This window comes from Eschscholzia californica, unplaced genomic scaffold (assembly GCF_041429995.1).
Source record: "Eschscholzia californica isolate CP2 unplaced genomic scaffold, dmEscCali1.0.p SCAF_1, whole genome shotgun sequence".
Taxonomy (NCBI): Eukaryota; Viridiplantae; Streptophyta; class Magnoliopsida; order Ranunculales; family Papaveraceae; genus Eschscholzia; species Eschscholzia californica.
In genome coordinates, this window is record NW_028238198.1 from 64,945,760 (window position 1) to 64,973,492 (window position 27,733).

A 27,733-nucleotide genomic window follows, 5' to 3' on the forward strand; every position below is an offset into this window, starting at 1 on the left:
AAACTTTCCCTCTACCAGAGCAAACCCAACGTTGGGCCTGGGCTCCTAAAATTCAAATCATGGGACCCCAATGCTAGCCGTTGGGCATTCCAACCCCGTTCCGGCCCCAAATATTGTCATTGGGGTCTCTTTTGGATGCCCCAACTGCTATATTAGAGCATCTTTAATGCAATACTCAACTTGAAAAACTCAATTGACACCTAAAATTACTTGAGTTTTTAACAAAAAACACTCTCTAATGCAATACTCAACTTAAATCTCAATATGATGTGGCAACAATAAATGTTGAGACACTCAAATAAAACTCAAGGTGTATCTCAATTGGCCCACATCATCATTTTATATATCCTATCTATTAAATCAGTTCAGTCGATTATGTGAGATATAAAGCTCGCCGTTCATTTTTATCTGGATTTTGATAAACATCACATCTGACGGCTGATATAAAATATTGTTTGTGTAAATTAAATCAAAATAGAAGGGTATTAGTGCAAATCGACCAAAATCGGTTAAGATATCCCTACAGTAACTACTGCCAACGTAATTCTCTCCCTACCCAATTTTCTTTCACCATTTACAACTTATTTTGTGAGTTGGTTAATATTTGTTCCCTATTTCTTCTCACTTATCTTCTTTCCAAACATGATCTTTATTATAAATCGTTCTCTGTGTTTTTCCATCTGCAGATGATTTTTCTTAGGTATTTCGTCTCCGACGTTAGCCAAGATGGATTAGTCGCGTCCGTAGAACGCGGCGGAAACTTAGTTAAAATAAAAACACAAGAATAAATCTAAAGTAAATGTTGAGTTTTTTTAGTGTTGCATTGGAGAAGTATTTTGAGTTGATGATCTCAATAGTGCCACCTAAGAAAGAGAATCTCAATTCATGTCTGACACATTGGAATAATTGAGTATTGCATCGAAGATGCTCTTAACCTCCTAACAGAAGAATCCAACATTCCACCCTAATCCATTTTCTTTTTCATTTTTTTTTTTGAACATTTCTAAATCCTTTGAAGAAAAAAATATCAATTATATCTCTTTAGAAATACATCAAATTTAAATTAAGATTTAGAGCCAATTATTTCATTGATTAAATCATAACCCCACAAATCTAATTAACATATTAAATTTGGGTTGGGAGTCTCTGATTTAGGATTTGAAATTGAAAAATTTAAAGGCTCCCAAACTTAAGTGCCACATCACATTGTGACGAAGTTGAAAACTCCATATGCCTTCGATTTGTGCTTAAAACTTATAAAATTTAGAAACTCACAAAGAAGTTAAGAATTACTTATATTTTAATAATTAAACTTGATTCATTAAAATATTATTGGATCCCTTGATATATTAATAGGGTTTCTAAAAACCTAATCGAACTAAAATTAACAACTTCTAAATAAATTAAATACTAGAATTTAAAGATTAGTAAGTTTCCTAAAAATATGAAACTTCTATACATAATAATTCTCTACTAGTCAACACTTGGTTGCCCAAGTGGTTCATAATGCTGACATAAATTTCAAAATCATGGAAGTACGAAGTTCGATTCCCAGAGGAAGTGGAATCTATAGTTATTAAATTTGGGTTATTAAAGGTATAAATAATAAGGTTCTCAGGTTTTAGGCCTCTTTGGTATGTTGTTGGGCTTTAGGCATACGGTGAAACGAGCTATTATCACGAAAAAAGGTGAATATTACCCGCTATCTTTAAGAATCTCGTATTTCAGAACACTTTTTAAAGGATTGCGTGGTACGATTGGGACCAATAAAGGTGGCCAATACGTGGACAACTGTTTTTTTTATATGGACAACTATTTTCGGGCCCGGTGCGAGTCAATTATGCTTGACTTAGTTGACTTTGATTTAATAAGGGGACAACTCCATAAAGTCTTAAATACTAACAGTTACTAAATTTTGGACTATTAACAAAATAATAGTTCAAAATTGAAAATCCAAGTTGTCTTCTTCTTCATCATCTTCTTCTTCCTTCTTCTTAATCTTATTCTTATTCTTGTACTGCTACTAAAAGTAAACTATAGTTTCTACCACTTCCTTTTGTTTTTTATCAAACCCTAGATGAATGAAGAAGATAAAACTCATCAATCTCCACTTCCCTTATTTTTTAGTAAACTATAGTTTCCACCACTTCTCTTTGTTTTTTATTGAACTATAGTTTCTACTACTTCCCTTTGTTTTTTATCAAACCGTAGATGGGTTTTAATCAAACCCTACATTGATGAGGTAAAACTCTAACTTTTTTAATTTTATTTTGTATTTTCATGTGGGTAGTTTGAAAGAATACAAAACAATTTCAAGACAAAAATTCGAAGTGAAGAAGAAATTCTCAGAATTTCATGGGAAATCCACGAAAATATGCTAGATTTTCGTGGCAAGTTTCCTTCTGTCTTGCCAAATTTTCGTAGGAAATCTACGAAATTGGCAAGTCAGATTTTTTTTTTTTTTACAAAAACTCAGAAATTAAGATCTCTCGTGTTTTGTCGATTTTCCATGAAGCACAGGCAACTCTACTTGTTTGTAAGAATATCTAGGGTTTTGAAATTTTTGATTTCTAGGTTTTAAAAGTTTAACGGGTTTTAGGGTTTTTAGATCTGATCTTTCTGGTTAGGAATATCCTTCAACTATTCCCTTCCCTTTGTTTGATGTCATAATCTTTTCCAAAAAAATTCTCTCTCTAGAGTTTTGGGTTGATGATGAAGTAGTAGAAGAAGACCAAACTTACTTGGGGTTTATGGGAAAAGAGGGAGGTGTTAAAATAATACATCTAATTCTAAGAGGACTTGAGTAAAAATAATAGAGAGTTGTCCCCTTAGAAACTGGTGTCCATATAAAAAAAATTAATTATTTTGGTTGTCCACATAAGATAGTTGTCCATATAAGAAAAACGGCTGTCCATGTATTGGCCACCCCAATAAACCCTTATGGAATAAATACTCAGTCGTTTGGGGACCACTTTCATTCGTAGTTTAACTTAGGCGGTTATCGTGCTTATCCCATCTTGATGATGTATCAATGTCATGTAATGACTAACGTTGATCGTAGTCAATATTAAAAAAAAAAATTATACACTAACCTAAATATTATACTATCAAATAATTAGATTTAAAGATATCTAAGACTCTTGAATATTTTCTCAAAATCTTCCCACTTTACATTGGGTTTGTTCTAAGCCTTTAAATAAAATCGCACATTCTTCAAGTTGGGTTCAGTGGGCGGTGACCCTAATATTTCGATACGGTACTTTTTCTTTCTTTGTTTCACTTAGAACTTTATTCTATTTTAAAATACTAGGGTATATCCCGTGCCCTAGGGCACGGACATTTGTATCAATCAAATGTTACAAAATTTATTGTTATATTTTATTGAGATAGAGAGATTTTTATTAGTTATTATTTTTTGTATTAGTTTTTTGTTTCTTTTATCTTAAATTAGTTATTATTTTATTGAGAGTGATTCTATTGATACAATTAAAAAATACCAAAGAGTGATTCTATTGATACAACAAGATTTATTCGACAAATTCTGTTTTCGCGATTTATATACTTTTATAGCTTTATGATCTATGAACGCCTTTAAGACTGTTTCATGAAAGTTATTAACATGTTTCATATTTAATACATATTAAATGATTGTGTATTCTACTCATGTACTTTCGTCGTTTCAGAAAAGATTAAAAGAAAATAATGATAAAAAGGTGAAAGAAAAAATATGTAATAAGTTAATTTTCGGGGATAATGTATTTTGACCTCTTAAAGATGACCAATTCACAGAAATGACCTTTATAATTGAGCAGTTTCTGATTTGACCATTTTTTTTTACATTTCCTCAGTCAACTGTAGGTCATGTTTCAGACTTTGTTTTTCTTTTTTTATTCTTCTGTTCTAAATTAATAATTTCTTTGTCCTTAATCACTCTCTTCGTCAGAAAATTAACAGTTGACGACCAACCACTTACCGGTGACTTTCACTTTCGAGAGAAATAAATAATTTTTTTTTGTTTTAGTTTTAACGTAAATTTCTTTTTAAATTAAGTACGATAGTCATTACAAAAACATTGATACATCAATAATATGTGATAAGCAGTATCGTGTGGTGGGGGTGAGGGGTGTGCTCCTGCACGGCCCCCACCATATGGGCCCTAAGTAAAACTTCTCTCATGATTTTTTTGAAAATTTCTTTCATAACTTGGACTGCTATACAAAGACTAGGGTTACTAGGTTAAAGGGCCACAACCCGCTGGCATGAATGAGGCGGTGACACACACACAGATTACCAAGCTTTCCCAATTTATCTCTCCTCTTTACCTTTTTAGCTATATCCTCTCTCTCCTTTACCCTCTCTCGTACCCACCAATCTTTGTTACCTTTTTATGTCTCTCTCCCCTCATTCAAGTTATTTTCTTCTCACTAGATATTATAAGTACTACCCATTAAGTAGTGTTGCTTACTAGTTATTAGGTTTGTTTTTTTTTTTTTTTTCTTGTTGAACTACTAGGTTTGTTTCTTGTTATTGAAAATAGTAGAGATTTAAATTTCAAGATCAAACAACTACAAATCACTGGATAACCAAATTGCACAAAAATCTTCTACGATCAAGAGATAATTTCTAGTATTAAATTTTGTTATATTAAAGTATACTCTTTTGAATTTCTCATTCAACCCTAATCATCATAAATTATTTATAAGACATTAAGATTCAATTGGTCGATGAAATATTATTTTAATGTTTAGATTATTTAAATTTAATGTGTTATTATTCTATGTAAAAAAATTTAGACATATAAAAGCTTCCGTCAATATTTTGGCACCAGACCCCTAATTTCTCAGCCACGCCACTGGTGATAAGCGCGATAATCGTCAAATTTAGACCCTTACCGCAAAGGACCTAAAGCCCAACAAATCTACGAAATAAAGCTCACCTAGATTATGGGTCTAAAGGCCAACTAAACTACTATATTAATATACGTCAATAATCCAAATTCAATAATCATAGATTCACTTTTAATGGGATTCGAATCCAGAACTTTCAAAGTTATTGGAGTACATGTATTACAACTAGGCTATCATTTGTTGGCAACCTATAACTTTTTCAGCCATGGTGCTATGTCGGGCACGAGTTCCGGCCAGATCTCGACAGGCTGACGTGTCGGATTTTCTCTCTCAATCATGGTCCGACACGTCAATCCGTCGAGATTCGGCCAACACTCGTCCCCCGGACAGTTTCTTAATTTCTTACTCTACCAATTTTTTTTTTAGTTGAAACACCAATTTTTCTTGTTTTTGTAGAGAAAATTGCCTTCCTTTTATTTTTTGTTGAGATTAGAGAGATTGATTGCCTTACTTTGTTATCTTTACGTGTGATCCCCTAGGGCATGCACGTGTAAATGTCGACTGCATTGTTAAGTAGACACGTCTCTAACCGTATAATACGTGGTAACTACATATGCTTAATCAGCCCACAAGATTTGCAACTACTCGCTTTGTTTTGGGCTTTTTCTTCTCTCATCAAATCCTGTCCAGAAGGAGAAAACTTATATCTTCTCTTTTCATGTATTAAAGAAATCAATCTCTCTCTCTCTAGGATCTTACCCCTTCTTTTTTATTCTCTCTAGTTTGGAAGACAAAATGGGATCAGAAACATTTGTAGAAGTGTTGTTAGCAATTTTGTTACCACCAGTTGGTGTATTCCTCCGTTATGGCTGTGGAGTAAATATTTCTTAAACTCAATTCTTATAGTTATGTTATTTTTTTGATTTTATATAAAAAAAAAAAAAATGTTTAAATAATTAATAAGGATGTTTTTTTTTTTGGTATATAAATGCAGGTGGAATTCTGGATCTGTTTGTTGTTGACATTTTTGGGATATATACCTGGGATTATCTATGCACTTTATGTGCTGGTTGGTTGAGTTTTACTTTTACTTTTTTTGGGGTTTGTTTGAGGGAATGGGTTGTATTTAGGTGACTACTATTATTTTTGTTGTAAGTTGGAATGATTTGGGTTTTTTTTTTATAAAACATTTAAAATAGTTGTTTAATTACATCACGAGCATGCAATATTGCAACACAATTTCTCCATTTTTTTCTTCTGACACCATTGCCTTTCTACCAAAGAGGATTGAAAAATTGATCAAGATAAACTGATAGAGAGCGTTAGAGATAGAGAAGAAGAGGATGTGTCCGTGGGTTGAACAAGGTTTCTAGAAAAGAAGACGATGGGTGGTTTCACTGAACAAGGTTTCAACATCCCACATTGAAAAGGGTTTGAAAATGAGTAAAAAAATTCAAAATATTTTATAATTATTATATTGAAAATGAGTAGAAAAATATAAAATATTTTATAATTGTTTTTTTTTTTTTTTTTTTTTTTTTTTTTTTGGAATCACACTTCATTAATAGGCCAAAAGGCTAATGAGAATTACATGACACAACCAAATCGGACAAACAAGTCGAATTATGTCCACTTGGGGTGCATCTAGAGCTGCCTGGACTAACTTGTGGGCTACTTCTGTTGCAGTCACCACTAACCATCTGTGGGTAGTTTTAAAACCGTTGCTTCTTCCACCTTCTGCTGTGAGTTGTTGAAGAAACTCCCAATGGTTGCCAAGATCACACACTCAGACTGAGATAAATACAAAAATAACAAAAAAGATCCTAAAGACCAACAAAACAGATCCTAAAGACCAACAAAACAGGCCCTAAAGACCAACAAAGAAACATAATCTTTATTTAGAATCAAAGAAAGAAATCCGGTGACCGGAAAAACAATGAACCCCATGGATAATCCGTGATGATCTTTTAAGTATTGAAAGTTGTATCTCCAACAAATAAACAAAAGAGTCGATGATGGACTATGATGGACTACTGTGAATGTTGGCTCCAATTTCTCGGACTTCCATTCAATCTAATCTCCATTAATACGGTTACTTCTATTGCGCATACTCTGGGTCCGAACCAAACGATCACTAGTGACTGAGAATTCATGGAAAGGATTCATTAAACATTTTGTAATTCAGGTAAAAAATTACAAAAAATTACACAAAGATTAAAGTACTTATTTGTAATTTTGTGTAACTAATATTTTAATGATTTTATATTGAAAAATATATTTAGAAAGGATTTTTATTAGATCCACTTTTAATATTTTGTTTTAAAAAAAACTCAAAAATGTCATTTTTTTCGTTAATAGGGGTTAAAAAAATGTAAGTTGCAAAGGGTTTACAAAATGTAAACTGCAAATTGGATTTGCAACCTCTACAGAAGACAGTATTTTGCAAACTCGATTTGCAACAAAATAACAAAAAAATAGAAGTTTCTTCTTCAAATCTGAAAATTTTCATATTCTTTGCAACACAATAACAAAAAAATTGAAGTTTCTTCTTCAAATCTGAAAATTTTCATATTCATCATCATTAGATAAGTTAGGGTTTCAGATCTAGGGGTTTGTAAGTTTCTTGATAGTCATTGATTCAAATCAGTTTGCACTTAAAATCTAGATCTAAAACTTAGTGGTAATGATGAACTAGATCTGAAGAAAAGAATCGAAGAAGAAGAAAAAAAAGAAGAAGAGGAAGAAGATTAACCCAAAAAGAAGGAAATATCACGTAACACAAAGCACCGTGTTGGGTTTTCCTCCTAGTGGGGAAACCTAGTTGGGTTTGGATTAGGAAACCAAACCCGGGCCCGAGTCGAGTTTCTTTGGGTCGGTTACTTATGACGGTGGAATTAGGGTTAAGGGTAAGTCTACAAATACTTCCTTAATCTTAATTAGAAGTATGCAACATAATTAGAAACGCACAAGAGAAGAAGGGAGAGAAGGAGGTTGCCGAGAAGAGCGGGGCAGAACTTTTTCAGCACGCGCAGTCTTCGTTGTTCGGAAAATCCGACGGTGAGTTCTTCTCCGATTGAGCTGAAATTTGGCAGAACTGTTCTTGACATATTCATCTAGTATTTGTACGGAGGGATCGTTGATTGGTCGCCGGAATCCTAGTGAATTTTGGGTCGTTTTGGGCTGCAGATTTCTGGACTGTTTTGTTCTTTCTTGTGAGGGTTTCTCCGTGTTTCCTCGTGTTTGAGATTGATTCTTTTGGGAAGGGTCTGAGTCTCGGTTGGACGTAGTCTGTAACTACTTTGCTATCATAGTTGATTTGGTTGGACTACGAGTCCCGTGGTTTTTACTTCTCACGTTGAGGAGGTTTTCCACGTTAAAAATCGTTGTCTTATTTACTTTCAGTTCTTTGTTTATTGCTCCCACATATTCTTCTATATTATCCTCGTAACTAACACAAAGGGAAAAACTCTTGTTTCCGCTGCGCCTAAGTGCCCGTTTTTTCCCAACAAGTGGTATCAGAGCTCCAGGTTAGAGAGTTCTTTGGATTGTGATAACTTCGGTTATTGGTTTGTTTGTGTTAGTGATGGAAAATATGGGTAGAATGATAAGTTTGAATGGTGCTAATTATCATCTATGGAAGGGTAAGATGGAAGACTTGCTCTTTGTGAAGGAATTTCACGCTCCGGTGTTTTATGAGAAGAAACCCGATGAGAAGACTGATGATCAGTGGACATTGCTAAATCGTCAAGTGTGCGGTTTGATAAGGCAATGGGTAGATGATAATGTGTTACATCATATTGAGAATGAGACTAATGCTCGTTCGTTGTGGTTAAAGCTGGAGCAGTTGTTTGCTCGGAAGACAGGAAATAATAAGATGTACATGATGAAAAAATTGCTCGAGTTAAGATATCGAGAGGGAACTCCCATGACTGATCACTTGAATGTGTTCCAGGGGTTACTCAACAAACTATCTGATATGGGAATAAACTTTGATGAGGAGATTCATGGTTTATGGCTTCTTGGTACGTTACCAGATTCTTGGGAGGTGTTCAGGATGTCTCTTTGTAACTCTACTTCCGAAGGAGTTATCTCAATGGATTTAGTGAAGAACAGTATCTTGAATGAAGAATCTAGGAGGCAGTCAAATCCTAGTTCTTCGAGTTCAGATGTGCTGGTTACTGAATCGCGGGGGAGAAGTTCACATAGAGAATCGAAGAAGAACAGAAGCATAAGCAAATCTAACAAGTTTGCTAATGTGGAGTGTCATTACTGTCATAAGAGAGGGCACTTAAAGAAGGATTGCTGGTTGTTACAGAAAGAGAGTAAGCAAGGAAAGAAGCAAGAAGATAGTGGAGAGAGAATAACTATTACTGAAGATGAGTTTCTTATACTCTGTGAGAGTGATGCTATTAATGTTGCATGCCATGAATCCAGTTGGGTTATTGATAGTGGAGCAACTACTCATGCTACATCACAGCGGGATTTGTTTTATTCCTATACTTCGGGTAGTTATGGTTCTGTGAAGATGGGTAATGATGGTTTGGCTCAGGTTGTTGGCATTGGTGATATTTGCTTGGAGACTAGTATTGGTACTAGGTTGTTGCTTAAAGGAGTTAAGCATGTCCCAGACATTCGGTTGAATTTGATTTCTACAGGGAGACTTGATGATGAGGGTTTCTATAGCTTATTCGGAGGGGGTAAGTGGAAACTTTCACGGGGTTCAATGGTGGTGGCTCGAGGTGATAAGTTTTCATCGTTCTACTGGATGAAAGCTAAGGTCTCCATGGATGCAATTAATGCAATGGAGAATGATGATGCCATGGAGTTATGGCATAAGAGACTCGGTCACATCAGTGAGAAGGGATTGTCTGTGTTATCCAAGAGGGATGCCATTACAGGTATTTCTGGTTTGCAATTACAAAAGTGTGAACATTGTTTTGCAGGGAAACAACACAGGGTCTCGTTCAAGTCTTCTGGATCTTCTAGAAAACCCGGGATACTTGATCTGGTGCATTCAGATGTATGTGGTCCAATGAAGACAAAATCTCTTGGTGGTGCATCATATTTTGTTACGTTCATTGATGATCACTCTAGAAAGTTGTGGGTTTATCTTATGAAGTCCAAAGATCAGGTTTTGGGTTATTTCAAGCAGTTTGTGGCATCGGTTGAGAGACAGACAGGTAAGAAACTGAAGTGCATTCGCAGTGATAATGGTGGAGAGTATTCTGGACCATTTGATGCTTACTGTAGAGAACACGGTATTCAGCATCAGAAGACGCCACCCAAGACTCCACAGTTGAATGGGTTGGCTGAGAGGATGAACAGGACGATTGTCGAGAGAGTTAGGTGTTTGATTTCACAGTCAGGCTTGGCACAAACTTTCTGGGGAGAAGCTTTGAGCTCGGTTGTTCATGTGTTGAACCTGTCACCCAGTGCTCCGTTGGAGGGTGATAGTCCAGAAAGGGTATGGACCGGTAAGGATATTTCTTATGGTCATCTGAAGGTCTTTGGGTGTAAGGCGTTTGTCCACATTCCCAAAGATGAAAGGTCGAAGCTGGAGATGAAATCGCGACAGTGTGTGTTCGTCGGTTATGGTCAGGATGATTTTGGGTATAGGTTCTATGACCCAGTGGAGAAGAAGCTCATCAGGAGCAGAGATGTTGTGTTCATGGAAGATCAAACGATTAAGGACATTGACAAGTCCGGAAATCCAGCTCAAGGTTATGAAGGTTTGATTGATTTGGAGGTTGCTCCTTCTACATCTGTCGATGGTCATGTCGAGGTTGAGGTTCAAGTTGATACACCCGGTGCTGATGCTCCCGCACAAGAAGATGGTACTGGTGATCATGGTGACGATCATGATGGAACACCAACTACCGAGAACCTCCCTACTGTTAGGAGATCTGAGAGAGGTCTGAGACGTTCGACAAGGTATGATCCTAGTGAGTATGTGTTACTTACTGATGGAGGAGAACCTGAAAGCTTTAGCGAAGCTTTGGAAGATGAACATAAACATGAATGGTGGAAGGCCATGAGAGACGAGATGGATTCTCTAGAGGAGAACCATACGTTTGAGCTGGTGAAGTTGCCTCAAGGTAAGAGGGCATTGCTTAACAGGTGGGTATATAGAGTTAAGCATGAGGATACCATGTTGCTCCCTCGATACAAGGCTAGGTTGGTTGTGAAAGGATTCAGCCAAAGGAAGGGAATAGATTTCGATGAAATATTCTCTCCTGTTGTGAAGATGTCATCCATTCGGGTTGCAATTGGATTGGCAGCGAGCCTTGATCTAGAGGTGGAGCAAATGGATGTAAAGACTGCTTTTCTCCATGGGGATTTGGAGGAAGAGATTTACATGATGCAACCGGAAGGCTTTGTGAAGAAGGGCAAAGAGGACTATGTTTGCCGCTTGAAGAAAAGCCTTTATGGATTGAAACAGGCACCGAGACAGTGGTATAAGAAGTTTGAGTCAGTTATGGGGGAGCATGGTTATAACAAGACTACTTCAGATCATTGTGTGTTTGTTCAGAGGTTTGGTGAAGGTGATTTTATCATCTTACTGTTGTACGTAGACGATATGTTGATTGTGGGGAGAAATTCGAGGAGAATTCTGGAGTTGAAGAAGCAGCTCAGCAAGTTTTTCGCCATGAAAGATTTGGGTCCAGCGAAGCAGATTCTTGGTATAAGAATTGTTAGAGATAGAGAGAACAGGTTGATTCACTTATCTCAAGAAAAGTACATTGAGAAGATACTTCAAAGGTTTTGCATGGACAAATCTAAAGCTGTCAGCACTCCTCTTGCTGGACACTTTAGATTGAGCAGTCAACATAGTCCGAGTACAGATTCAGAGCTGGAAGCTATGGAGATGGTTCCATATGCTTCTGCAGTTGGTAGTTTGATGTATGCTATGGTGTGTACCAGACCTGACATAGCTCATGCGGTTGGTACTGTTAGTAGGTTTCTTTCTAATCCGGGGAAGGAACACTGGGCTGCAGTGAAGTGGATTTTGAGATATCTTCGAGGGACTTCTGGTTTGAAGCTTACTTTCGGAGGTGATGGGCCACTACTGGTCAGTTACACTGACGCTGATATGGCTGGGGATGTTGATTCCAGGAAGTCTACTTCGGGTTACTTGGTAACATTTGCAGGGAGAGCTGTAGCATGGCAGTCAAGGCTGCAAAAGTGCGTTGCACTTTCTACCACTGAAGCTGAGTTTATAACCGCAACTGAAGCTTGTAAGGAGTTGTTGTGGATGAAGAATTATCTTGAGGAGATCGGATTCAATCAAGATAAGTATGTATTGCTTTGTGACAGTCAAAGTGCAATACATCTCGGCAAGAATTCGACGTTTCATTCGCGTTCGAAGCACATCGATGTGAGGTATCACTGGATACGAGATGTGGTTGCTTCTAAGGAGTTAGAGCTGGTTAAAGTTCATACAGACGATAACGGAGCTGATATGATGACGAAGGCTCTGCCGAAGGGGAAGCTGGAGGTCTGTCGAGGGATAGCGGGGCTGGTTATTCAGGACAATCGAGGAAAAGCGGAGCTGGCTGTTTCCAGGGCTGTCAAGGGGACAACAGGGCTGGCTGTTTCTCCCACCTAGTCGGAGGGGGAGTTTGTTGGGTTTTCCTCCTAGTGGGGAAACCTAGTTGGGTTTGGATTAGGAAACCAAACCCGGGCCCGAGTCGAGTTTCTTTGGGTCGGTTACTTATGACGGTGGAATTAGGGTTAAGGGTAAGTCTATAAATACTTCCTTAATCTTAATTAGAAGTATGCAACATAATTAGAAACGCACAAGAGAAGAAGGGAGAGAAGGAGGTTGCCGAGAAGAGCGGGGCAGAACTTTTTCAGCACGCGCAGTCTTCGTTGTTCGGAAAATCCGACGGTGAGTTCTTCTCCGATTGAGCTAAAATTTGGCAGAACTGTTCTTGACATATTCATCTAGTATTTGTACTGAGGGATCGTTGATTGGTCGCCGAAATCCTAGTGAATTTTGGGTCGTTTTGGGCTGCAGATTTCTGGACTGTTTTGTTCTTTCTTGTGAGGGTTTCTCCGTGTTTCCTCGTGTTTGAGATTGATTCTTTTGGGAAGGGTCTGAGTCTCGGTTGGACGTAGTCTGTAACTACTTTGCTATCATAGTTGATTTGGTTGGACTACGAGTCCCGTGGTTTTTACTTCTCACGTTGAGGAGGTTTTCCACGTTAAAAATCGTTGTCTTATTTACTTTCAGTTCTTTGTTTATTGCTCCCACATATTCTTCTATATTATCCTCGTAACTAACACAAAGGGAAAAACTCTTGTTTCCGCTGCGCCTAAGTGCCCGTTTTTTCCCAACACACCGAACTAGAACTTTTTGGTTGATTTGAAAAATTACAAAGTTGCAAAGGGCTTCCACGGATTGTACGCGTTGAAGGTACTTAGAGCATCTCCAATGCAAGACTCAAGAAAAACTCTAAAAATCTTATGTGTCAAGTGTGAAAAATGAATCTCTAAATGGCCTATTTCCTTTTTTGTCATTTAGAGACACTCTATTTTAAAACCTTCTCCAATGAAACACTCAAGAGAAACTCTAAAAGCCATATTTTAGTTGAAAACTAATTGATTTGATTATGTGACACTTAGAGATCCTCAAGAGGAAACCTCTAAATTTAGAGTGCCCTCTTAGGGATCTCTAAAATAAATCTTTGACACATCACTTTAGAGATTCATGCGGAGTTTTGCATTGAAGATGGATTTTAAAGAAAAACTCTAAAATATTCTATGTGGCACTCTAAGATTTAGAGTTTGAGTGTTGCATTGGAGATGCTCTTAACCCCTGCTGCAAACCTCCACTCGGCAGTCTTATTTCTCTCTCCTCCCTTTACCTGTGTGTTTCAAATTGTGTTTGTTGCTTCTCACACACTTCCAAATTAGATTAAGGTAGTATTTATATACTCTCCCTTAACTGCAATTCCACCACCCCATAGAAAACCAACTTGGATCCGGATGAACCAAACTCAACTAGAATTCCCCACTAAAAAGAGAACCCAACAATGATTTGACACTAGATTTTTTCTACACCAAGAACTCGTTGCCTAATTGGATAAAATCAAATATCAAGTCATTTATTAGAAATGATTTATAGGTTTATTTAGAGTGTGATATAATTTCATACAATTTCTTTGGATAAATTGATTGAAATACAAAATCAATTTTTTTTTATCTACAACGAGAAAAAAGAGCATTCATATTCTTTCTCAATTATACTATAGTTGTCTCAAACTTTTCCTGTGATAATAAAAAAATATAATGGTGATCATTTCTTTATAAAGTTACTATCTCTTCTTATCTCTTAAACCAGGGCCGGCCCTGGGCCCAAAGCAGGCAAAGCCTCGCTTTAGGCCACCACATTAGAGGGGCCACATTAGTAGCAGATTTTAAAGGCGTCCCACAGATCTAGTGATTTTGTAGATAGATTTTAAAGGCCCCTACACATTTTAAAACAAGAGATAAGGCCCTATTTTTAAAATAATAGGGGCCACATTTTAAGACGAGACATTTTGAAGGCCCCGCATACAGTCCACCCACCTGTTGTTGACTCATCTAGAGACTTAAATCCTACTTTTGGCTGCCCCAAATTCTATTTCCCTCTCACTGCCTTGTTCCCAAGTTTATCTACCACACAACACTTTCCAAGTTTCAACCTACCACCGCCCAACCCTCTCTAGTTTCTCAAATTATCTATCTAATTTCTCAATAAACATTTGTTTTTTCTATTATAAATTTCAGAAAACGTAAGTTGGATGTATAGTATTTATTTATAGGTTTATAGTGCCTAAATCTAACAAAAGGTTGTCTGAGAACTATTGTTCGTGTATACAGTACTACTTTTCTATTGTAGCATTTATTTATATTGTTCGTGTATACAGTACTGTTTATATGTGCCAAGTATACATACCTACTTGGTACATACATTAGGAAACTTGACGGAATGATATTTACGTTCCAAAAATTTTTCATTTTTGTTTTGTTTCTACTCCTCTTTGCTTGACTTGTAAATTTCTCCTTAAAACTTTTTTTATTTTCCAGGTCTTTCAGACACCTTAACTTCATCTCCCTCTTTCTTCCAACTTATATCTTTTTCTTCTTTTATTGTGGTCGTAGAGGGTTGGCTACCTTCACTAAAAATTTTAAAAAAATTCTTTCTTCTTCTCTCCTTTCTTTCACCATCGTTACTATCATATTTTTTTTCTTTTAACAGAATGCGAATGATAGTGGGTCACAAATTTGAGGGTCAGAACAAAAGTAGTCATTTGGTAAACAACATGAACAAATATAAAGAATACGCCTTAACTCTTACTTTTGCAAAAGAAATGAATGTCCGTAACTATTTTTTTAGTGAAAAATTTGAAAAGAATCAGTTCCACAACTTTCGGTGTCTTACTAAATTTACTATGAAGTGACATGCAAACTGATAATTAAAGTGTCCTCATTCAAAATTAACACTAGATCATCACCATGAAACTCCATTTTTCTTTTTACAAATTGATAGTCTTAGATGTTGTATAAATGTCACCAAAAATGTTTAAGGGCCACATTCTAACCACTCGCTTCGGGCCACCAAATTGTCAGGACCGGCCCTGTCTTAAACCCATCTATTTTGTGTCTATAATCAATTATGTCATTTTTCCCTTCACTTAATGATCAAATGAAACTTTACTCATATTTGCATGTTTTTAGTTTCAAGAGTAAAGAGTATCAACAGGAGTTCCTAGTGAGAAATGAGAGGCAAAGACAAGAGAGTAATAAATTAAGATATTGGAGGAAACTGAAATATTTGGAGTAAAATAAGCATTGGGAAAAATTTGACAGTGGTTAAATTATATAAAAACAAAAAATCTATTTTGACTACGACCAAATAGAACTTTGGTTTGATTTGATAATACGTCAAATTTACATAATACTCAGAAATCCCATTACTTAATACCCATCAATACTTCTGTTTCTCCAATAAGTTGAAGCAAATTTTAAACAAGATAAGAAACTCAAGAAATCAAAAGTTTCGTTCAACAAAAAAAAAAGGAAATCAAAAATTCCTGTTAGTATCTTCATATAACAAACTTGGATACTTTGCAATTTTGAAAATATTTACAAACCCCTAATTAAATTAATAAAGCAAATTAATAAATCCTAAGGTATATGATTGTTGTTGCTCTTTGTTTTGCCCACTAAGATATTCTTGCATACACATCTTGTGTTAAGTGTTAGCTATATTTATGTTATAGTTAGTTATACTTATGTTAGTGTTAAGTGTTAGTTATAAGTGTGGTGGTTATGTTTTGTTTTTGTCCCTTGATCAAGGGTATTCTTGTAACACAAAAACCCTATGTTTATCTCTATATATACTAAGCTGCCCTACTCGAGTGGGCATGCCTTTGGTTTCAAACATTCTTCATGGTATCAAGAGCCTAAAAGATCTCAAAGTTTTCAGTGCCTCCTTCTTCTTCCTTTTTCTTCCTTTTTCTTCCTTTTTCTTCCTTTTTCTTCTATCTTCATCTTCTTCTCATTTCAATGGCAGCTCCAATCGAGCAATCAAACCCACCCATTATCGAAAGTCCATCCAACCCAATCTCTATTTCTCCCTCTTCCCCTGTTCCCTCCCCTACTATCTCTACCCTTCCTACCTTGACTAACATAGCCAATCTCATTTCTATTCGTCTTGATCATTCTAACTACCTTCTTTGGAAAAGCCAGCTTCTACCCATTCTTCATTCTCAAGACCTCTTCAAATTTGTGGATGGTTCTCTTCCTCCACCATCTCCTACTCTCCCCTCTTCATCATCTGATTCTTCCTCTATACCAAATCCTGACTATGTGTATTGGTATAGAGTCGACCAAATGCTACTCTCCTGGCTCAATGCTACTCTTACAGAGCCTATTTTAGCTCAAGTTCTTGGTCTTAACTCTTCAAAAGCTGTTTGGGAATCACTTGAACAAACTTTCTCTTCTCTTAACTCTGCTAGGCTTATGAATCTCAAGCTTCAACTCCAAACATCAAAGAAAGGCTCTCTCTCTGTTTCTGATTATCTCCTTAAACTCAAAACTTTATCTGATTCACTAGCTGCTATTGGTCACCCTGTTGCAGATGATGAGCTAGTTCTTATTGTTCTTGCTGGTCTTGGACCTGAATATGAAAGTTTTGTGACCTCTGTCACTACTAGAGCCAATCCTCCCTCATCTTCTGAACTTCACTCCCTCCTCCTCACCCATGAGTTCAGACTTCAATTTATCTCAACTTCATTAACTAACCCCACAGCTCTTCTCACTCAAACACCTTTACCACCTTCTTCTTCATCACCCCCTTTTTCTCGCTCCTACAACCCCAATCAAAATTTCAATAGGAGCTATCGTGGTCGCTCTTCTTACAGAGGTGGTGGTCGTGGAAGAAACTCCAATAGAGGGGGTTATTCAAGGCAATCTGTTCTAGGTCCACCTCCCTCTAGACAATCGATTATATGTCAATACTGTGGCAAGTATGGCCATACTGCTCGTCAATGTTATTCTCTCAATCGAACAAATGAGCTGAATCAGTCCTTTGCTGCTTTAGGAATTGATTCCATTACTGCTGATCCACATTGGTATGTGGACTCGGGAGCCACTTCTCACATAGCTTCTGATGCAGCCTCTCAAATTTCTCGATCAGAAACTGCTCTTCCTGAAAGTGTGATGGTTGGTAATGGCAACACAGCATCTGTCACTGGTGTTGGTAACTATCTTATCCCCTTTTCTAACATTATACTTCAAAATACTTTAATTGTTCCTTCCTTCAAGAAGAATCTTATCTCTCTCTCTAAACTTCTTGTTGATCTTAACTGTATTGCTATTTTTCATCGCCATGGTTTTCTGGTTCAGGACCTTCCCACAGGGAAGATACTCCTCGAAGGCAAGATGTCTGATGGTCTATTCCAAGTCTCTCCTCCATCCATCAGCACTCCTTCTCTCAACCTTTTTGCTCAGGCTGTTCCACCTGGTTCTCGCACCTCCTCTGAAGTTTGGCATCGTCGTCTTGCACATGTCAACAGTTCAAGTTTTAAATTCTTAGTTAATCAAAAGTTATTACCATTATCTAATTCTGTAATGACCAAGTTTAAATGTGATAGTTGTGTTTTGGGTAAACATCATCAATTTCCTTATCTTTCTGTTAATCATCAATCAAAATTTCCAAATGAGCTTATCCATTCTGATCTTTGGGGACCATCCCCTTCTTTATCTAATCTAGGATATCGTTATGTATTGCTATTTGTTGATGATTATACAAGATATACCTGGATTTATTTTCTTAAGAACAAATCAGAGGTATTCTATCACTTCAAAATTTTCAAACAAATGGTAGAAACCCAATTCTCAAAGCCTGTTCAAATTTTCCAAACTGATGGAGGTGGAGAGTACATTAGCAATGAATTCTTTGATTTTCTTACTCAAAATGGAATTATTCATCGCAGAACTTGTCCCCACACTCCCCAACAGAATGGAGTGGCTGAGCGAAAAATTCGCCACTTAGTGGAAACAACACTCTGTCTTCTTCATCAGTCTTCTGCACCCATTAAATTTTGGCCAGACGCTTTTCAGACTGCCATTTTTACAATTAATCAGCTTCCCTCTTCGATTCATAAAGGTATCTCACCATTTGAAAAATTGTTTCACAAGAAACCCAATTATAATTTCCTCCGATCATTTGGCTGTCTCTGTTTTCCTCTACTAACAGCTTATCGATCTTCTAAACTTGATTTCAAATCTAAACCATGTATTTTTCTTGGTTATAGCATCAATCATAAAGGTTACCGTTGTCTGGATATCAATTCCTCTCGAATTTATATCTCAAGAAATGTAATTTTTGATGAATTTCAGTTTCCCTTTCGGTCATCTTCTTCTTCCCCTTTTCAAAACCCTAATTCCAACTTTCCTCTTTTTAAAAATCCTAATTTCCCTCCACTCTCTCTGACGTGGTCAGTACCTCTCAGAGACTCCGGGCTAACTGGTCCATCTGGACCACCGAGACCACACATCAGCCGTCCATCTTCTCATCAAATCTTACGCTCAAATCATATAGGTGATTGTCACCCACATTCTAATCCAATGGCTCCGGTAGAAGGTAATTCTAACTCACCTTCACCCACTCATTCTTCACCTACTCCTCAACCCGACAGCCAGTCCCCTGTCTCTGACGTCCATGTGGCCACCAACCCCTCTCCATTAGACCAGTCAGCCTTTTCTGAACCCACCACCAATGCCCTAACTCAACTGTCGTCTTCTCCAACTACCTCAATTCAAAATAACCAGACATCATCTTCTCCGGTTGTTCTTCAACCCCCATCAACATCTCCTCCATCCAAACCTCCTTCAACAACATCTACTCACCCTATGATTACTAGAACTAAGGATGGCACTCGAAAACCAAAGGTCTTACTAAGCTCTGTTTCTCACTCTAGCTCTAGGGATTCCAATACTTTGGAGCTTGATGAACCCACTACATTTCATCAAGCTTCAAAGCATAAACATTGGATAAAAGCAATGGAGGACGAAATGTCTGCACTTCATAAAAATAACACATGGACTCTTGTTCCTAAAGATCCTATTATGAATATTGTTGACTGTAAGTGGATTTTCAGAGTAAAACAGAGAGCAAATGGTCAAATTGAGAGGTACAAGGCTCGGCTAGTGGCTAGAGGATACTCACAACAACATGGGATAGATTATGATGAAACTTTTAGCCCTGTAGTGCGTCCAGCCACCATTAGAGCTATCTTATCCCTGGCAATTTCTGGTTCCTGGTCTATAAGACAACTAGATGTGAAGAATGCCTTCCTAAATGGTGATTTATCTGAAGCTATATTTATGAATCAACCTAAAGGTTTTATTGATCCTAGATTTCCTAATCATGTTTGCAAATTGAGTAAAGCTCTATATGGCCTGAAGCAGGCTCCTCGAGCCTGGCATTTTAAATTCAGCTCCTTCTTACTTCAATTGGGATTTCTTCAATCAATTTCAGATCCTTCAATGTTTTATTATAATTCATCCTTGGGATTAACCATCTTGTTGCTTTATGTGGATGACATTATAGTGACAGGGTCCTCATCTCTGGAACTTAATCAATTAATTCAGAAGTTGAAGTCCAAATTCGATATGTCAGATATGGGTGATCTTAAATACTTTTTAGGGATGGAGGCATCTAGAGACTCAACATCAATCACTCTCACTCAAACCAAATACATCAATGACCTTTTGAACAAATTTGGTATGTCAAACTCCAAACCAGTCTCCACACCTGTTCTTACTGGTAAGAAGCTTTCAAAGCTAGATGGAGAACCTTTATCAGATTCATATCCATTCAGAAGCCTTGTTGGTGCACTACAATACCTCACTCTTACTAGACCAGACATCTGCTATGCTGTAAATCAAGTGTCAAAATTCATGTCTTCTCCTTCTTCAATTCATTTAACCGCAGCCAAGAGAATATTAAGATATCTAAAAGGTTCTATAAATGAAGGGATTTGCATTCGAAAGTCTTTGTCAATGCCTATCTTGGGTTTCTCTTATGCAGATTGGGCAGGCTCTCCTGATGATAGAAGATCCACTTCTGGTTCTTGTGTGTATCTTGGTCCTAATTTGATTCTATGGTCTTCCAAAACACAACCAACAGTGGCAAGATCATCAGCTGAGGCAGAGTATAGAGCTGTTGCTCACACAAGTGCAGATGTAATTTGGTTAAAGAATTTGCTTCAAGAGCTTGGGTTTCATGTTCAAACACCTTCAATTGTTCACTGTGATAACATAAGTGCTACTTACCTTGCAGTCAATCCCATCTTGCATTCAAAAACTCGACATGCTTCCATTGATTTTCACTTTGTTAGAGAACAAGTCGCAGCCAAGAAGTTAGTGGTCAAGTTCTTACCTGGAAGTGAGCAAGTAGCTGACATATTTACAAAGGGTCTCTCAACTTCAAGGTTTAATGATCTGAGATTCAAGCTCTCTCTTGTCAAACGACGCTCGGCTTGAGGGGGGATGTTAAGTGTTAGCTATATTTATGTTATAGTTAGTTATACTTATGTTAGTGTTAAGTGTTAGTTATAAGTGTGGTGGTTATGTTTTGTTTTTGTCCCTTGATCAAGGGTATTCTTGTAACACAAAAACCCTATGTTTATCTCTATATATACTAAGCTGCCCTACTCGAGTGGGCATGCCTTTGGTTTCAAACATTCTTCACATCTGAAGTTTTTCTTTGTTCAAGTCAAAAGTGATTGTGTTCTGCAAGCGAAAATGGTAAGTGTACATAAAATTTTCCAACATATTTTACCAAATTTTATATACATTCACTGCTTTTGCCTCATCACATTCTCATAACTTCGCCAATTTACGTTGACCTAAGTCAAGTTTCACTCATAACTACCACTTGAGTAATGGAGCCAAAGTGACTAAACAAATCCAAATCCTCCACTATTTCTAGAACGGAAGGAACACTAAAATCACACCATTATCTCCTTATAATATCACCTTCTGGTTGTTGAAGCCAGGGGCGGCCCTGGCCCAAAGCCACCAAAGCGGTGGCTTTGGGCCTCCAATTTTGAAGGGCCTCTAAATGAATTGTTATTATTATCTTATTTCTTTACATCAATTAGCAGAAAACAGAGTTTAGCAAATTGGTCCACATACTTGTTTGCATCCCAACTGACCCAGGTTCGAGTCTGCATAAGTGTGATTTTCTTCATAATCTATTATATAAAACAGAAGGGAAAACGATGACTGGGACAAACATCCTTATTTAATCATAATTTATAATAAAATCCCTTTTAATTTTTATGTTAGCCCCTCGATCTTTATTTCCTCTCTCTTTCTCATTAAATAGATTTCTTTATTAATAGTAAAATCTAGATACCATTTAGATCTTCCCCATTTATACCCCTACTCCAACTCTAAAGAGTAGATTTTAGGTCTTCTACGGGATCCTCAATTCTAGCTACTTACCATTTGAAGATTTCACCCTTCCCCTTTTTCCACAAGCATCATAACTCATAAGATGGCATGAGGAATGATTTCACATCATAATCTCTTCCAATACATAGATTATAGGTCAGGACAAATTTTATTATGTAGATTATAAACAGATAAATCACATCATGAATTCGAGTGAAAATATATTTTGTATTAACAATGAGCTAAATCTTGTGCTAATAAATTACTTTAGGCAAGAACAAGATCTACCATTGTAATTGATTTAACTTTCATCTATCATCTTCAATTTTCACGTTAATATATGAGTGATTTTTTTGTTAACGTTGCTATCTTACAAGAATCTTCAGAGAATATGAAAGTTGAAAGCTGCAAATATTAGGGAGACAGTAAGAATTCGAGAATTTCGTGACAATATTTTCAAATGGTTGACTTTGTACTTTTCTTTCGTTTTAAGTGTCTAATAGTAATAGAAAGTTTTACTTTTGAGTTTGTACACACTGTACGACGCCAAATTTCTCTTAGAAGGATTTAAATTTATTCTTCTGGTTAGGAATAAAATATTTATTCTTCTAGCTTACTATCCTTTACATTTGTTATTTTCTAGATTTATATAAAATGTCTTTAGATTATGGTGCTACTACATATGATTGAGGTAAACACATAAACATTTCCTTTTTAATGTTTATTTCGCATGTAATATTTTATTATTTGTATGCAATTAATTAGATTTTTCTAAATTTTGAATTTTTAGTTCTTTCTTATGTTCTAGGAATTTCTGTAATGATTTTTTTGTTTAGTTTAATGTAATTTTTTTATATGATAATTTTAATTCATACAATGTTATATCTACTAAAGAAAGTGAAACAGTGAATGATATCTTCTTTAGGGAATAAAGAAAATTCTCCGGGGAATAAAGAAAATTCTCCGGGGAATAAAGACTTTTCTTAAAACTAGTCAAATAAGACTGACTTTTTATGTTTCTTTTTATTGCTAGGGGGCTTCTAATTTTAGAAGATGCTATAAAAAAGGCTCCTCCATCTCATCACCTCTCTCTGCCACTTCATCTTCTCGACACCTCATCATCTTCTCCGGCGAAAGTCGCCGGCCGGAAACATTAAAAAAAAAAATTCTCTCTCCTCTCTCTCTAAATTTTTTTTTTCTCTTTTCTCTCTCTCTAGAACAGATCTAAAGAAAGAGAAGGTATGTTTTCACGAACAGACCTTCAATGGTCTGTTCGTGAGAACCAACGCATAATTCTCACGAAGAGACAACAACCGAGCAGAATCTAAATCTTTACATTTTATAAAACCATGAATCAAACCAGTCCAAGTAACAACATCTTTAAATTCCATCTTCCTAAAAATCAATTGGGCAATTTTAGTTTCTCCATTTCTAGAATACATATTAATTAAAGCATTTCCGACGATCGATTCAGAATCCAATTCATGTCTATAAATCATTCCATGAACTACTTTTCCATGACCCGAACTTTCATTCCTTCCAGCAGCTGTAAGAGCTCCAACAACTGAAAAGCTATCTGGTTTTAGACCCAAGGAGATCAATTTTGAGAAAACAGAAAGTGCTTGAAAGGGTTGTTCAATGTATAAGTAGAGAGATATTAGACTTGTCCAAGTGATTATATCTGGGTTTTGAATTTGATTGAAAATATTTAGGGCTTCAATGGGTTTGTTGAATTTGGTGCAGGTGTTGAGGATTTTACAAGATAAGTGTTGAAGATGGTGTAACCCTAGAACTATAGCTTGGGAATGGATTTCCTTGAGCTGTTCTATGTTTTTACATCTCTGAAGTAGAAAAGAAAAAAAAGAAGCTATATTAATTGAACTATAGCTTCGATGGTCTGTTCCATTGACCTTCTCTCTCTCTCTAGATCTGTTCTAGAGAGAAAAAAAAAAATTCAAGAGAGAGAGAGAGGAGAGAGAAAATATTTATGTTTGGCCGGCCGGCGACTTTCGCCGGAGAAGATGATGAGGTGTCGAGAAGATGAAGTGGCAGAGAGAGGTGATGAGATGGAGGAGAACTTTCAAAAAAATTTATTTTGTATTCCCCATAAAAATTTATTCCTCGGAGAATTTTCAAAAAAATCTGGATTCCCTCGAGAATTTATTCCCCGGAGAATTTTCTTTATTCCCCAAAGCCGCGGCCCTTCTTTATCATACTGAAAAACTCGCTTCATTTTAGAACGTATTATATCTCAATACTTAAATAAGTCATTTTTTTTGTTTATGTTCATCGAATATATATTTTCAAACAAAATAAATTTCAAGGGTTAAAAGAAGAAATTAAAATCTCCCTCTCTCAATAAAATAATAACTAATTTAAGAGAAAATAAACAAAAAAGTAATACAAAAAAATAATAACTAATAAAAATCTTTCTCTCAATAAAATAATAACTAATTAAAATCTCCCTCTCAAGTGTCCGTGCCATAGGGCACGGGATATACCCTAGTTTTTATAAAGCATTACAAGGAACTATTAAGGGCCCGCGTTTTAGAAGCCAAAAATAAGAACAATGACAGACAGATTAGGGATTGACAGACAGATTAGGGATTGAGGGGCTCTTTTATGTAGTAAACATTTAAAGATAAGTCAAGTCCATTTTCTACCCTCAGCCCAACTCAACTCTAACTTATTAGAGGCACTCTCGAACAGTAAGGGTGCTTCTAAAGGCACCGGACCAAAAGGCTGTTAGCATCCAGAAATTTTATTGACTCGGGTCAATAGCCATTGACCCGAGTTCTCTATAAGCACCGGTTTTTAATGTGGGTGACATTCACCTTCATTTGCTTCTTCCATCTTCTTCTTCCAAAATAAAAAGAATACCAATTCATTTTTTTTCCAAAACAAAAATCATGTGTGCTCATCTAGATAGTGTAAGTAAAAAAAAAATCATTTTTACTTATTTACTTTCTATTCCTGTTAGTAAATACACAAAATTGAAAAGAATGGGTCCACTCTCTTCTTCCTTCTTCACCAAATTTCATCCACAAAATGAACTCATTTTCTCTCCCCTTCCTTCTCATGTTCATCTTCATCCCTTCTATATCCCCTTTGTAAATGTAGAAGAAAGATAGCAAGATTCAGAAAGGTAGAGAGAGATAGAGAGAGAGAGATGAGAATAAGGGTTTTTAGAGAGAGAAAGATGAAGAAAACCTTGTGAGAAGTAGCAGAGGAGCTGGTCATGGTCGAGTTCACGAGAAAGAGTGAGGATTGGGATGTTTTTCAAGCCCCGGATCAGCTGATCCGTTTGGCCCTCTTAGGTCCCGGATCAGCTGATCCGTTTGGTCCTCCTAAGTCCCGGATCAGCTGATCCGTTTGGTCCTCCTAGGTCCCGGATCAGCTGATCCGTTTGGTCCTCTTAAGTCCCGGATCAACTGATCCGTTTGGTCCTCTTAAGTTCCGGATTAACTGATCCGTTTGGTCCTCTCAAGGCTCGGACTGGTTCAGTCCGTCCGATAGATTTTGTTTGATTTTGTGATAAACGTATGGAGGTGTTAGGGTTAAGTTGGCTTTGACTGGTGCCTACATAGTTGAATGATGCTAACAGAGAAATGAGCAGTTGAGCCTGGTGCTAATAGAGATGGATGCTAACAACCTTTTGGCTTGGTGCCTTTAGAAGCACCCTATTTATAAACAACTTTTCTTCATCTCATCTTTTCTGTTATTTTGTTAGTTTCTCTTTACTTTTCTATCTCTATAAATAAAGAATGTAAATGATGAGAATAAGTTAATTGGAAATAAAATCAAGAGTTCAAGAAAGTTTACAAAAACAAAAAAAATTCAAATTATTATTATGATTCAAACAAAAAGATAAGTACAAAAGAATCACCCACACAAAAAAGTATAACATTATCCCATAATCTCCATTCTAAGTTTTGTTTTAATGAAAGTGATGTTATGGTTGGAAGTCAAAAATCTGGTGAACGTAATTTATCGGGTGTACACGTTCAATAGGTACATAGACCTATTGACATGAAGGATTTGGTGGATAAGAGAACATATCAGTGAGTTACACAAAATATGTGGTACAGTCCATGGACGAGTTATTCACTGATTGATTCTTGACCATGTTGGCTTGTTACCTCTGACCTTTAACAATGAATGACTACTGACCTTTAACAGTAATGACTACTGCTTATTTTTTAATTATCTCAAATCATGAAAGATGGTCACTTCTTAAGTATTTCAGGCGATCGATCTTCTTTTATGGATTCTTGAGACTTTGGGGGTACCGTTGCTGAAGAATATTTAGATGAGGAAGTCAATAAGTTCATCAACAACTCTCATGAATTTCTTCAAGGGAGTGTAAATGTTCTGTTTGTAAACGATAATGTGTTATCTCTTAATGTAGACGTGTTGTCTGCAAGAGAAAATAGTCGTGTTGTTTGCAAGAGAAAATAGTTCATCTTCAAATAAACCGCCAAGCGATGAAAACTATGGAGTCAGATAAAAAAAATGGGTCCTCGTATTTATAAAATGTTTAGAAGCTTTTTAGACTGGGGATGTGTGTTTGAAAGTCCAGAGAAGTTTGTAAAATGATGTAAAAGAATTGCTGGACAACATAAATTTGTCGCGTACGTAAGAAATTCAAATAAGAGAGAGACTGAGAGAAAGAGAAATGGTAGCGGTGGGAGGTGGGAGGTGGTAGTGGTCAGCCAGTGTGGTGGTGGTGGTGGAACAAGAGGCGGAAGAAGAAAAAGATATGAATTTTTCTAAGGGTGACATCAGTCTGTACACGATTCTGTTTGCGAGAAAGATAAGTATTTAGTTTTAGATTTTTTAATTTGGTTACATCAAACTGAATTTATTTAAACCCCAGTGCTTTATTCACGTAAGAAATTTGTTTGTCTGTATACATAGGGTTTTGTCGGATACAAGGGCTGAACAAACAAACAAAAAAGTTAGTTTCAAGAGAGGGGCGGCTCCGCCGCTCAAAACATTTTATCCCAGTGTGCCATCTACATGTTCATAACATTTGAACCGTGCCGCATCCTTACGGTTAGCCATATTGAAGAATAAAGGGAATTCAATGCAGAAAGCCCTAGCCGTGCACCATTCGTGTTTCCACCATTTCTCCCTTCCTCAACGTCCACATTTTTATTAGTACTAACTAGCTAGATTAATTCTAAGAAGCCTTGAGTAGAAACTAATACAAATTAATAATAGATTGAGATAAACTCTTTTCTTTTAATAATTCTTATGTATACAATAGGAGATGTTCTTCCCCTTATATAATTACAAAAGTTACATATATAGAATATATTATATAACGTATTTAGTATATCCCATATATCATATATATCATATATTCAATATATATCCCATATTAAGAGAATATATTCTATATTATGTATATATACTATATTGAGAGAATATATCCTATATTCAACAATATCCCATATATCATATATATCAATATATTCAATATATATCCCATATTGAGAGAATATATTCTATATTATGTATATATGATATATTGAGATAATATATCCTATATTCAACACTCCCCCTCAAGATGGAGCATAGATGTCAATCATGCCCAACTTGTCAATCGCTTAGTTAAATATTCGTCCGCAAACTCCTTTTGTAAGAATATCTGCAAGTTGATCTTCTGATTTTACGAATGGAAGACATATGCACCCTTTGTCAATATTTTCTCTGATAAAGAACCGATCCACTTCAACATATTTCATACGGTCATGTTGAATTGGATTATGTGCAATCATAATTGCCGCTTTATTGTCACAGTGCAGATCCATTGCTTTCACAAGCTTAAATCCAAGATCCTTCAATATATTTCGTATCCATAGTAATTCACACACCCCTTGAGCCATACCCCGTAACTCAGATTATGCACTTGATTTAGCAACAACTTT

At 36.3% G+C, this 27,733-nt stretch overlaps 1 protein-coding gene across 1 annotated transcript; it reads left to right on the forward strand.

Moving 5' to 3' along the window:
• The first annotated feature begins 5,476 nt into the window (after positions 1 to 5,476).
• On the forward strand, positions 5,477 to 6,057 carry LOC147568269 (low temperature-induced protein lt101.2-like). The gene is made up of 2 exons (XM_086654719.1): positions 5,477 to 5,723; positions 5,842 to 6,057. Exons 1-2 carry the CDS (start codon positions 5,643 to 5,645, stop codon positions 5,923 to 5,925), a joined length of 165 nt encoding a protein of 54 aa, XP_086510845.1. The 5' UTR covers positions 5,477 to 5,642; the 3' UTR covers positions 5,926 to 6,057.
• Positions 6,058 to 27,733: the final 21,676 nt, after the last annotated feature.

Bases quoted from the DNA above. Each gene is read 5' to 3' on its own strand.
- LOC147568269 (XM_086654719.1), top strand. From the start codon at position 5,643: ATGGGATCAGAAACATTTGTAGAAGTGTTGTTAGCAATTTTGTTACCA. The intron at 5,724-5,841 runs GTAAATATTTCT...ATATAAATGCAG, and splicing joins TCCTCCGTTATGGCTGTGGA to GTGGAATTCTGGATCTGTTT.